The 14,127-nt window shown below is 39.8% G+C and overlaps 1 protein-coding gene across 1 annotated transcript in view; it reads left to right on the top strand.

Moving 5' to 3' along the window:
• npr3 (natriuretic peptide receptor 3) overlaps positions 1 to 14,127 on the top strand; it is a 36,405-nt gene that overhangs the window by 3,910 nt on the left and 18,368 nt on the right. The window contains exon 2 of the mRNA XM_030418348.1: positions 13,838 to 13,960. Within this exon, the coding sequence (XP_030274208.1) occupies positions 13,838 to 13,960 (123 nt within the window). The remainder of the gene's footprint in view (positions 1 to 13,837; positions 13,961 to 14,127) is intronic.

Genomic DNA, 14,127 nt, shown 5'->3' with positions numbered 1-14,127 from the left:
AGCCTCAGCCAGGAGATTTGGAGCATTTGTGTGTGTCTGTTTCACTTTGACCTTCAACTCTACTCAGTGCTGTCCTTAACAGGGTTCAATCTCACAACATCAGTAAGGTGTTCTAACTTCAGGCTCTTTGAGAAGAGGTGTAGCCCTCTAAGAGCTGTCACTATGGGGTTTATCCCTGCGTGCATGTGCAGTCATGAAGATTTTCTTTCTTGCCCTTGTGCCCCTGCAACAGCCCCCCTCAGATCTGCTCCTCCAGTATAAAATAACTATGTCACCTGAGCTCTGCTCTTAAAATTCAGCATTTTCTTCAGCTAAGGCCAGTGGAGCTTTGGGCCTGGGTCTTAGAGGGCTATATCTACACTCATAGAATCTGGTGTAATGAGATGGAGATCCAGATTCACCATCTAGAACTGTCGCATGGGTTAAGGGCGAAGCTGATATAGTCAGTACCCAGGTTGGACAAGGCATCATGTTGAAAAAAGTGGCCAACTGAAATTACACTCCCTCCACACAGCACAGGCACTGCCGAAGGGTGGGACAGTAATTACGAACTCTAATGGTCCCCCAGGCAGCTCACTAATCCATAATGATGGGATTAGAGATGACAGTTTGGCATGTGCGTAAAAGCACCAGATGCGTGGTGCCCCGGTCACCTGGGAGAGCGTGCGCCCCATGTACAAAAGTCGTTTGCAGCAACCCGGGGTCATTTCTGAACCGTGTGTCATTCCCTCTCTCTCCCCATTTTCTGTCATGTCTCCAGCTGTACTATCTAATTAGAAATAATACATGCTAGCTGCAGCATCTGCCATCTAGCATGTTAAAACTGAATGATTCAAGGTACTCAGACACATCAAGATGATGAAAGAGCTTGGAGAATCCAAAGATGTCTGCCACTGTCATCCCTCCCAGGAGGGCTGTAGAAGAAGGTGAGGCTCTCGCAGAGTGTGTGCCGACACACTGTGGAGGCTCCACTCCCTCTGCATTGAAAGCTTGTGTGATGGCATCACACAGCCAGTGCACCAGGGTTCACCTTGTGGGCGCCTACTGTGACAAACAAGCAGCTGCTTTATCTGCCTGATGGTTCCTGGGCATAAGACATACATAGATGGACATAGATGGAACTGAACCAATTGCTGGGGCACTTGCACTCACACATATGTCTGATTTTTAACATGTCAAAAAGCCCCGTCATTATCTACCTGTTGAACAGAAGCAGGTCCAGAATAACAAACTCACAATTGTTAATGCACTCTAAATAACAAAGAACCCATTTGAATATGACTTTATAATGGTCCAAATGGACAGTATGACTGGAAGCGGTTCTGGCCTCAGGTATATTCACAATATCAAATCTTTTTGCCAATTTCACTATTGTATTGTTATTTTTCAGTCGGCATTCTGTCACACAGTGGCACTTTTATAATTTTAAAACATAGCTGAACGTTGCAATCTATGAAGGTCAAGCCCTTTTGCACCCAAATTTAAGCTGAAAGCAGCAGTTAGCAGATTTCAGTCTTCACAAAGGTAGGCGGAGTTACTTCAGCTAGCTCCATTCTGTTTAAAGAAGAAGTGAGAGAAATAATAGAAAAAGAAGATAACTGACGAAAATTAATAGCAACTAGATGCCAGTTGTTGGAAATGCAGAAAACTGCCTCACACTGCCAATTCAACCCAGTGATGTTACTGTCCAGTGTATGGACATCGGCTCTATGTTCTAACCTCTTGGCAACTGAGCTGGACAGCTATGTGTATGTGTATGTCAGTATGTGTGCATAAAAGTTGAATAAATCAGTCATACTGTATGATTGTATACATAGATGTAAATACGCTGGAAATGTTCTTCAAGTGAGAAGATGAGCAATTGACAGCCTGAATATGGGATTGTGAGCCATGTGCTTTACCCACTCTGCTATAAAGCAGCACTTGTAGCAGTAACTTAGCAGTTATACAGTAGTAGTAGCAGTAGCAGTAGCAGTCTGAGTGGTAAAGAAGTACTAGTATAAAGGCTGTAGTAGGAGTAGTGTTGGTGGTAGTAGTAGTAGTAGTTAGAGGTGAGATTCAAACCATCAACCTTGTGATCATGTGCCTCCCATTCATTCTCTATGGTTGAATTTTGTTGAGAAAAGCTTAACATTTTACAGTGCAAGAGGTATAAAAAGATGAACACAAGAAAACCTAAAAGAGCTTAACATGTTGATCATTGAGTGCTTTATGTAGCTTGGAGCATGTTGAAGAGTGCCAAAGAACTCACGGAAATTGAAATAATGACTATCAAGAACAGGCTCAAGTTGACACAGTGTAAAATATCTTCCCATTAAATAGAACCACTGAATGTAATATTACATCCACTGAAAAGTATGAAAAAGTAATAATGGAATAATATATATATTACTGGATTTGAATACTCATTGGGTACATGATACATCAGATACAGTCTGCTGATTCTGTTAACCTGTATGCTCCTCCTGGTCTGCACTTAGTATTTATTACTTATTCTTAGGGATGTCCCAATCTGATCTGCAGAATCGAGATCGGGACTGATACAGGCATTTTTCCACTGATCAGGGATTGGCAGTTTTGAACGTGGACCCAAGTCCGATTTTTTTTTTTTGTCAGAGCACAATTTGTAGCAGAACTCAGACGCACATGTAATGTTACTCTTGCAAACCTGTGGATAAAATGTCTGCAGTGTGGAAATAACTTTAGAAATTGGAAAGCAAAAGCCATCCAACAGCAACATATAATCTGGAGTTTTTGAATCCCTGGTATGCCCTACCATCTCGGCATTACATTACATTGACTCCACTTTCGAGTTACAACATGTAACACGTCCACGTCATTTTACATGACAACGTAAGGAATATGAAAAAAGCAATGGATGGTATAGAGGTACCAAGCGTGGGCTGCGTCTCACACACTTCAGCTGGCTGTTCACGAGGGTCTGCTGTCACAGTGCAGCGTCACAGACTCACCTGCTAACACAAGGAAGGTGGAGGCCAATGTTGTAATAGCATGTGCAGAATAAAAAAGAGCCATATGAAAGTCTATACTTTGTTTCAACAAAATAAAAAAACGTATTAAGGAACAGCTTGCATTACTTTTTTTTCTTAATGCAGCTGTATTATCCAGGAAAATATTTGTTAAGACTAAGTATCGGATCGGGGCTCGGTATCAGTATTTACTAAATATTAAAGGACTCGGATCGGTATCGGGGTGAGAAACCTGATCGGGACATCCCTAATTATTTTCTGTGTAACCTTACTACCATTTTTGGCTGGAGCGCAACAGGTTGGCCAGCCCTGGTGTGTGTGTGGATGGTTGGTAAGTCAGGGCAGTCCAGTGGTGTTTACTCATTGGCCATTGGACTTTCAAAAATGATCCTTGCAAACGTTTTTTTACATCACTGGGGGGCATTTGGTTTCTTCTGGGTTTTGGACGCTCAACTGTTAGTAAATGCACATAGGTTTCCGTGTTGATGCCCTCCCCTCCCCACACACTCTTCATGTCGAAGAGTGAAGAGTGACCAAGTTGTTGTTTAGAAGAAATGAGAAGAGGATGGAATACAGTGCTTTTAGCATAATTAAACCTTAATTTAGAGGCCTACTATGCAGGACTTTATATTAAAACACTACTAGAAGTTGCCACCAACTCCACACCTCAGCAAGGTAGACAGAGAGAGACAGAGCAGCAATGGAATTAAGAGAGTGAACAGTGGTGTTGCTTAAAAGCAGGAAATCCAGCACTGAATTCAACAGACTGCCAAATTTAGAGTTCCTTGTAAATTCAAAAGCTGAAGTGTAAATGCTCAAACTGAAAGCATTTGTAAAAAGTAATTGCAATTGAGCATAGGGGAAAAATGAAATCTAGAACTCGATAATGGAACAGTGATTGGTTGGGCTTTGGCACGAGGTATCTTTCACCATCACGATTGGCTCGTTGCCACCCGCAAGGGGAGATGGGATAACAATGGCAGAGTCAACAACACGAGCAGAACATGCTGCTGCATGCGACTTGCCTGAAGTCCCCCCGCTGTGTAAAGCCACTTTTGACGGTTGGAGATACAAACATTACTTTGAATTTGTTGAACGTAAGGAAAATAACTTGACTGTAAGGTGCACACTTTGTCCGTGTTGGAAACTTCTCTCCACTGCTACTAACACTAACTCAAACTTAACAAAGCACCCGGAAGCCACTACAGAGACAGCACGCACACACAAAGCTTGTTGCTAAGGAAGCAACATGGATGTAACGAGTAATGTAACTAATTACTTTCTTCAGGGAGTAATCATGTAATGTAAGGCATTACTATTTTTGAAAGTAATGTGTAATGTGTAATATATTACTTTTTGGAGTAACGAGCCCCAACACTATTAGACGCACAGAAAGCACTCTTTAGACTTGCATAGTTTCTATCACTTCAAATGAAGTAAAACCAACAATTTGGCAGCAGTTTTTTCAACAGTTCTTAAAATAGTCCATATTTTTCATATATCCTTGCATTATTTAAAGCTTTTGACAGCCAGTAATACACATTTAGCGTAAGCTGTTTAACTAACATTAAAGATGTTCCCTTCATCAATAGGCAATTGATTTTATTCCACTTTTTACACCCAGCAATGCACATTTGGCATCAGCTTTTCATCAAACCTTAAAATATTCCCAAATGTTCATATATTCTTGGCATTATTCAACGTTCCTACTAGTTAATATCATCGTTATGTTTGTGGCACATGTGTTAACTTCATCTTTTATGTTTTCTTACTGTATATTAATGCCCATGTAAAGTACTTTGTGACTTTTGTTTATGAAAATCCCTATATAGATATATGTATTTTTAAAAAATGTTATTGGTGTTCAGGGAGACATCCACGATAATACTAGCTCTATGTTCTTTAATGGCTTGCTTATTACCTTTGATTTAGCTGCTCCATTATTTTCTGTATTTCCTCCATGAAGGCCAATTAGATTACCTGGAATTGCCACTCACAAGATGCATGAATTATCAGATAAACAAAGTCAAACAAAGCGTTCAGAACTTTCCTCTTTCCTGTTAGTTACTAAGTCTCTTGACATTCACAGGGTGTTATTTGGGGACCCAGAGGTTATGAAGGATGCCAATTGGAAAATAATTTGTTGACTCATGTAAGACCTAAATCATCAGCAAACACACTTTACAGTAACATTATGTAACTGTTTCAACTAAAAATATCAGCTTCAAAATCATATTGATGGTGCAGTGTCTTGTAATAGGGTGAATGGTGTCTCTGTCTCAGCCACTCCGCCCCCTATCTGTTGTTTCTGCACTGTGTAACTTCAGTGAGAGGGTTTACATCAAGATAATAATATATGTATAGATATGAATGTATATATGTACACATTATATATGTATATGTAGGTATCTATATACAGTATGTATGTATATGTACAGTATATACACAGATACATACAAGTATAGTATTTCTTATGTGCTTAAATTCAGTTTAAGCTCCAAATGAAAGGGTTTTGATATTCCTGATAAACTTTTGGTTTATTTCCAAACTGTGTAATCATCTTTCTGCTCTTGTTTCCTGACCTGCCAGAGTTTTTCTGGCTTGTTTGTGGACTCACTGTGTTCACAGAAGATTTTAGTAATTAACCAAACAATGGTGAAAAAAGCAAAAATAAGCTTTAAGAAAAAAACACACTGATCCCACTGGATGAAAGAGCTCTCCTTTCCTTAGTGCAAAAAAAAAAAAATCCATCAGAACCGCCTGCTCCTCTCTATGTACCTTCAGCGGAAAATATGGGCTACCAAAGATGGTTGTTAGTACATCATCAGCTTCCGTCCAACAGGTCTGGTGAAGGTAGTGCCTGAGGCTGTTCATTTATAATTGCATCACAGGTAGCCCTGTGACTGAGATGAACAACAAAATGTAATAGAGCAGAATCAGTTTCAGTAAACTGGACTGTGGTTGGAAAGGAAACTTTTTTTTTTTTATTTGATCGTAAAATGCATTTTTTTGTGGACAATAAATGATGACATTATTTTGGCCTATGGAGAGACTCAACCTACTTAAATTTTTTAAGTAATGACTGTGGTTGCATTTCTTGAAGCACAGTTTTACTGACAGGATGTGGTCTCGTTAAGGTTTCCTTCATTTAGCTTTCAGTGATTTCGTTGCAGTGTTACCAATTATTTGGCATGTCAAACATTCAACAGTAAAAGCAGGCTTGGGGAGTAATATAATCATGTCAGGGTTGCTATATTGATATTATAACAGCTTTTGGTATGTCATAGCAGGGAGCACATTGCTTAAGAGGGAGTAAGTGGATCTAATGTGATTTACTTCTGTTGATTTCATATTTTCACACCTTTATCCACTTTTATACAAGCAATAATACACATGGTGAAGAATACATTTCATCCACAAGTTCACTATTTGTAATGAATGAGTCTAGCATCAACCGTCATTTCAGAGATTGATTGACATTTCTTGCATTCATGTCCTTATAGGTACATTTTGACCAGGGTTTCAAACTCAAGTATCTCCTTTAGAAATGTCTGCTCCAATTATGACATGTCGTGTTCACTTAAATTCAGATCGATTATTATTCCTCCTCCTCTGGCATACCACCATGTTTTGATTCTTTTTCCTAGTAATAATTTTCAGAGACGTATGATTGAGGAAAGTGTAAGCATTACACATTACCTGTCTGTTCATCCTCATTTTAGAAGGACATACACTAACATGTTCATCCAACACAGCCAATACAAAATTCCTACTCTTGAAAACTTCTCTTTCAGTCATTTTACCAGGACTTGTTGATGGTAAAAACAAAAAAACTCATCATTTTGCAACAGATTTTGTACCATTAAATGCACAATATTGCAACATGTAACAAGCACTTAGGGGGAAATAAAGCACCTCTTCTGTGATTGGTCCATTTCTGATGCTAATCCTCCTGAGACATGCACTCCCATCCTGAGTCTGTATGAAGTCTTTGTGTTTGGAGAGTACTCCCCTTGGACTTCTGCATAGTTGTAAGGCAATGACTTGCTTTTACTGTATGACCACAAATGTCCACAAAGGTCCAGCCTGAAAGGGCAAGGACAGCAATATGTAACCAACAATACTATTAAGAACAACAAACATGGAATCACCAGTCAGTGTGTTCAGCACTGATTCAGTCTGATCCTATGTTTGTATCCATGTATGTCAAGGTCTGGCATCATCACACTGAGGCACATTCACTTTTAAAGGAGCTCGCTCCACCTCACTCTCTTTTCTTTTTCCTGTTCACCTCTCTGACAGACGGATCCAACTACATAAATCCCTGTTCTTGGAGTAATGGCATTACAATTTTTCAGTCCCATGTTTGCATATGCTCCAACTTAAAGGTTTATGGCCAACACAGGACACTTGAAATACACTGTGGGCACTCAGAGCAGCACCATGTGCTGCCCCAGTCCTGAGTTCATTTGTAACTAGCATCAGTGCCCTAGCAAAAAGGAAAATCCAGAAGTTTTGAAATATTGCTGGCTGCAAACGTTACCCCATGGAATGGCTTGCAGAGCATACACAGGGCTAGTAGTGTGTGTAGAGCCCAGTGTAATTAAAGGGTGCTATAGTGCTGGCAGGACTGAGGTGAAGTTTGTCCCACTGACTCAAGGGATATTTCAGGAGGTGTGTTTAAGTGACAGAGTTGTGAGGAATGTTCCAGCAAGGCTCTGAATCTTCTTTATTAACAGGGACGCTGGGGTTACTGTGTTTTCAGTTGCAATCCTTGTTTGTGTAGCTACTTGTTGGTTGGTTTATTTATTTTTAATCACGGTGACACCATAGGAAAAGTTTATATCAAACCAGTAGGGGATATTCTTACATTTGATCTTTTTTGGCAAACACTAAGCTCACTTCATTACTTTCATTGATGGAAAGTTTAGTTTTTAACAAATGCAGCTCCAAATGAGGAGCACTAGCTGCACTTCTGGATTTCTGTCATGGTTAACAGGTTTTGCAGTTTCACTATACTGCTCAAAGCACCTGAGATCCAGAAGCATGTGGATAGAAAAGATAGATTTCCAAATATGTAGGGTATTAGTGGCCATAAGGGAGAAGGAGTATTAGCATGGACTCGCATTTTTGTCTGTATAACTCCTGAATGTGAGCATGTAGCAGGCAGATATACTGCAACAGAATTAAATGGAACCATGTGCAAATTAATCTACCTGTACATAGATCAGTTTTCAACATTTCACATGGAAGTCTGTCATGGATCATATTGTTATGCCTCCGCGTTGCATCAGCCTTGGAAATATTTGTGGAAATGCTGTTTTTGGATTATTGGTGCGTCAGTCTGTTATTGAGCCATTATTTTTGTGAAACAAATGTTAAATGTGTGTGGAGAGTTCTGTAACTGTATCTTAATTGTTGTGTGTGTGTGTGTGTAATCACATGCGCAAATGTGTAAAAGCTGTAACCTGCAAAAAGTACAATATTTGCAAATAAACAATAATTTGGCTACATTAATGGCATGATAATATTTTAATAATGAGGTACTATAGGTTTATTTTTACAATTCATTGTGGATTTATTTAAATGATACAAATGAGGCTTTCAAAGCCAATCACAGCACAGTAGGGCAGACGTAAGTTTACAGCTGTCATGAGCAGGACGTCGTTCTGCATTGTATTTTGTGGAGAAAATATTTTAATTGATTTTGCTTCTAATACCCTTTTGTTCTGACTGAACTCTGACTGATGTAGGAGTTTCCTGATGGATATAGAACATTACCTGTTGTTAAATTAACAGCTGACTGCTGCTAACCGTAGTGTTAGCTTTAATTAGCTCTTAGCAGTTTTATCAGGTGACTCCTCCTGCATTTTTCTTTTCTATTCTTGCTCTCAAAGTTAATTTTGCAGTCCTGAGTCATGGTTATTACACAAAAACAATTGTTTCCAGGTTATCAATATACCTCTTGATGTGTACAGTGCATTGTATTCCTGCATTTGTACACACTGACGAATGCTGGATGACTGAAAACATTTTGTGTATTTGCCAGACAGAGGATTAAGTAAATTCATGAAAAAACATCTTCCAGGGTGCAACCCTCTTTTCTTTTGGAGAATAGCACTTATATTACCAGGAAGTTAAATAGAAACATGTAGTTTGACCTGCTGATTCGTGGTTGTGTGTGTCTCAGATGAGCATTTTCGCACGATTTCAGAAACAATCTTCTTCCATTCAACACACCAGAACCGCATATCTCATGGTCATTCATGTACACCGGGTATGCACATGCGGGTGTAATCAGGAAGCAGATCGATACTCTGGTCAGTTGCTTGGTTACAGAAAGTATTATGAGCAAGGCAGGGAAAAGTGACTGCTCTTCACAGAATCTTCTTGGATAATTTGTCAGCAAAACATTGTAAGCAACCATTTTCGTCTTTGTTTTCCCTTGTGTTGTCAATGTCCATTTGTGTCTCTGTAAATATAACATTAAACAATATAGCAGGTACTATAGCAACAAGTACTCTGAGTTTACATTCATTAGTGATGCCACAAACACTGATAAACTTGCATGGCTGAGTCATTGTTTCCAAAAATGTTGATGTCTGCCCATCCAAACATTAGCACTGAAATATGCTCTTCTGAATACCTTCACCCTGGCTGGAGTTTTCCAGAAGCCATGTTTTCAGCAACATTAGTGAATCATCTTATACGTGGGGACAGGGCCTCAGCAGATTTTTGCAACCAATTTATTACAGACAGACAGATAGACAGATAGATAGATAGATAGATAGATAGATAGAGAGATAGATAGATAGATAGATAGATAACTTTATTAATTCCACAGGTGAAATTAAGTCATCTTAGTGGGTACATTCAAGTACAAATACAATCAAGGGCAGATATAGAAACAATAAGAAACAATAAAGTACTATATACAATATACAAAAAAAAATTAAAAAACGAAATAGTCTGTGTTTTTAGCGCTTTACCCTGTTAATAAACTTGAGTCTAATGTTACCGAGATATACCCATTGTTAATAACAAGCTAATAACTTCATCATGACTTGCAATGTTTTCACTGAGCTGTGTTGTAAACTACAACCAAAATTATTCCCTGGAATCATTTATGTTATCCTGTTTGTATGTTTTTTCAGTCCTAATCCTGATCACACCTTTTTCGATTCTGGATTCTTTTACTACGCTTCTAAACCGGGTTTAAGATTTGTGACATCAGTCTTACTGATTTTACGCACTTGGACATTGTTGTGCGATCATTCAGACTGCCCACATGGATTTCCCTCATGGCTGCAACTTTTTACTGCCAACTTTTTAATAAATTTTAAACACTCAACTCTTACTGATCACTAGATTACTTTTTATCATCTCAACAACCATACTATTTTATGAGTTATTCTTGACTTATAAGACGCTATCATGGCTGTGAGTATGGACTGCAAACTTGTCTACTCACACTTAAGAGACGACAATCAACAAAAAGTCAGAGCTCTGGAACAAAAGATGATCTGATTGAAGGCTTTATCCTCGCAGCTGCTGCCCAAGCAAAGCACATTTCAGTTCTCCACTTTTCTCCTCTCTTCTCTTCACCACTTCCCCTTATTGTGTGCATGTTGATGCTCTACCTGTCTGCTGGAGGGACTACCTGCCTAGTAGGAGAGTGGCCAACTTTCTGAGTGCCAGCTGGTCGTGGTTGTTCGGGCAGCGGGCACCAAAACTGCTATATTGGACCTGGATGCCACTACTCCCCTGAAGGTCACCCTGATTCCCCCTGATCATTCAGGGACTCCCAATGGAACCAGAGCCAAGGGTCGGACAGAAACCTCCACCCCATATCGAGCCAACTCATGGCTCCAGCTGTCTTGGACTGAGGTGGTATGCCCTGGCTGCATTATTCAATTGGCTGAGGTGTCTCCTCAACTATTATCTCTCTCCAGCCACTACTCAGTCCTGGTAGATGGGACTCTGGTCCACACCATTGAGGCCCCTGGTGTCCTGACTTCACCTGGTGATGACTCCACTGTGGCTCCTGCTGCCTTCTTTACCAGTGGCAGGCATTGGACTATACACATTTCTCGCAAAGTCTAAGCCAACTCCTCACCACTCTCCACCAAGATGAAGCAGAGCATCCCCTGTCATGTCCCACAGTCAATATGCACCGACTTCTTTGCCCGTTTCCCCCACACTATTTCAATCTTGGGTGACTCTATAATGAGGAACTTGCAATTGCACACTGTCTACCCGGAGCCACAGTCCACAACACCTTGGATACAATACAAAACATGGGCTGCATAGAAGTTTTTAACCTGTTTTGGGATGATTGCTCTTTTTACAGAAGTAATGGGATCCATCCAAATAATGTTGCAGTCAAATGTTATCTGATAATTTGCAGTATGCATCAGCATGGAGCTCACCTGCTATTAAAACCACATTATACACACAAATTATCATAAGTTCTTGTCTGTTTAACCAATCGGAATGACTTTATTCTCCCTACCACCCAGAAAAGTGGGCAATCTTAAATATATTTTGCCCTGGAAAAGGACTACAGGTGTTATCCTACAAAATGTAATTATTGTTAATGTGATGCAACAAAGTCATCTTATCACAGAGACACAGATGATGTGAAATTTGCTCTGATTAATATTTGATCTTTAAATAACAAAGCACCCTTTATAAATATACGATTTCAGAGCACTGCATTGATTTTCCATGTTTAACTGAAACTTGGCAGCTACCTTATGAATACACAACAGTGAATTTAGTTACCCCCTCAGGGTTCGCATATACCGACAAGCCACGCACAACCGGATGGGGAGGTGGTTTTGCAGTGCTTCACTGCTGAACAAATTACTGTTGCTACACATCTAAAAATGTGACCAAACCAAGAAATGGCTACTGTGAATGTTAGTAGGAACAGCAGTGTTTAAAACAGCAAAGTCGCAGTAAGCCACAGTGGACAGAGAAGCGGCTTGAGGCTCAACACACTCATAACACCATATTACAAACAAAATGTGTACGGTAGATAAGCGTCGCGTTTTTATACCGCTGTTTTTTTCACATCCCTTTGCACAACAGGAATGTATTTATTCATTAAAACACACAAAAGGGCTCTTTATAATACGAGGCAAAAAGGGCAGGGGCTCAAGCACCCCTTGGGCCTTATGTGTGCACGTGCCTGGACCACATACTACTCTACAATGATTATGAACGGTCAAGGAAACCCCAGATCCCCCCCTTTTCACCATAAATAAGCTAATTCAGCCAGCTTAACAATTTCGCCTGACTGCCTCTACTAAACTGTGCTGAGACTACATGGACTTCTTTGTTGGCAAAATTAACTTGATCCACCGACAGCTGCAGAATAGTATTTCCACTCAACCTAATGTTTTCATCACCTCCTAACCTACTACGCTTAGCTGTTTCTCTGCTTCCTTCCCTATGGATGACCAGTTTGTTAGTGAATTAGTCACTTCAAATCTAGGACCACCACATGTCATCCTGACCCCATGCCCACTCCTCATATCGGAATTTTCTACCTGTGCTCTGCACCCTGCTGACAAAGATCATAGATTCATCTCTGTCATCTGGTTTTGTTCCATTCAGTCTAAAAATAGCTGCCATTACCCTAGCTCTTAAAACAATCTGGAAGTGACTTAGAGGATTACAACAATTTCCGACCAATCTCCAATCTCCCATTCCTTGTAAAAAAAATGTCTTGAGTGAGCTGTTGCCAGCCAGCTCCAGGCTCATATGTCAACTAACAACTTATGGGAGGAATTTCAATGAGGTTTCAGGGAAAACACAGTATAGAGACTGCCCTTACCAAGGTTACAAATACCTACTCCTAGCTGCTGACTCTGTGTACATCACTATGCTTATTTTTTTGATCTTACTGTGGCTTATGATACCTATGATTCCTTTATCTAATTCCTACATATAGAAAGACAGTTCGTTTCAATTAGTAACTTCAGGTCTCAGGCATCTTCTCTCTCCCACGGTGCCCCACATGTCTGAATTTTGGGGGGATGGCTATCCTCATCCGCATATCATACCTACCCTTCAACAGCTGCACAGTCTTCAAGTTCAATACCGCATAATGTTTAAGGTTCTTATTTTGGTCAATAAGCCTCTTAATGACTTGGCACCCCCCTACCTGTCCAGTCTTTTACATCCGCACTCCCCTGCCCACTTGCTTTGCTCCTCAGATGCCCATTGTCTCTCACTTCCTCCCTCTAGACTTTGCACCATGAGTGACACAGCCCTCAGTGTGGCTAGCCCCACTCCTTGGATTGCTCACCTGGGATTGCATCAGTACAAATGTGCTACTTCCTTTAAGTTATAACTAAAACTCACCTGTGAAGACTAGCCTTTCCTGGGGCTTTGTAATGTGCATATTATGATTTTACCTGCTGTAGTGTATATCTTGATGATGTTTGCTTTTTTGTACTAATGTTTTTATTGTTTTTTTCCTTTATGTTTTGACTGTCTTTAGCTGAAATGTTAAGTGTCCTTGGGAGACGCTGTGCATAAAGTGTACCATTATTATTGTTATAATGTCAATATAGTACGAACTTATTTGCTCAAAGCATGTTGACATATACCCTTTATGAAATCAAACAAACCCTTGTATTCATCCGTTCCTTGACAGTTACACTCATTCTACATTCTTTAACAAGATAAGTGATCAGTGAAAATATACAGCTTTAATGTGATTTTGACATTGGTTATGCGAACGAGACAGAAGACAGATTGTCTAATTTCTTTTATTTATATAAAATGCTGCCTCTGATGACTAAAACTGCATTTGTATGTTTGTCACTTTCCTGCAGTGGTGATCATGTGCATGGGAGCAAACAACATACGAGAGATCATGCTGGCTGCACACAGACGACGGCTGACCGACGGCAATTACATTTTCTTTAATGTTGAACTCTTCAATGCCTCTTCTTATGGTAACGTTAACGTCACATTACTATTAAATGGGTGTTTTGTTTTTGTTTTTTTCATGAAGGAATTGATGGTCAAATAATGATGAACATCAAAGGCTGGGTTGCACCAACAAGGATTGGATCTGAAGGATTTAATCTTAGATAAACTCTAATCAGAGTTTAGTAAAACT

The sequence above is a fragment of the Sparus aurata genome, chromosome 5 (genome assembly GCF_900880675.1).
Source record: "Sparus aurata chromosome 5, fSpaAur1.1, whole genome shotgun sequence".
Lineage (NCBI taxonomy): Eukaryota > Metazoa > Chordata > Actinopteri > Spariformes > Sparidae > Sparus > Sparus aurata.
This window is presented reverse-complemented; position numbering and strand designations above follow the sequence as displayed.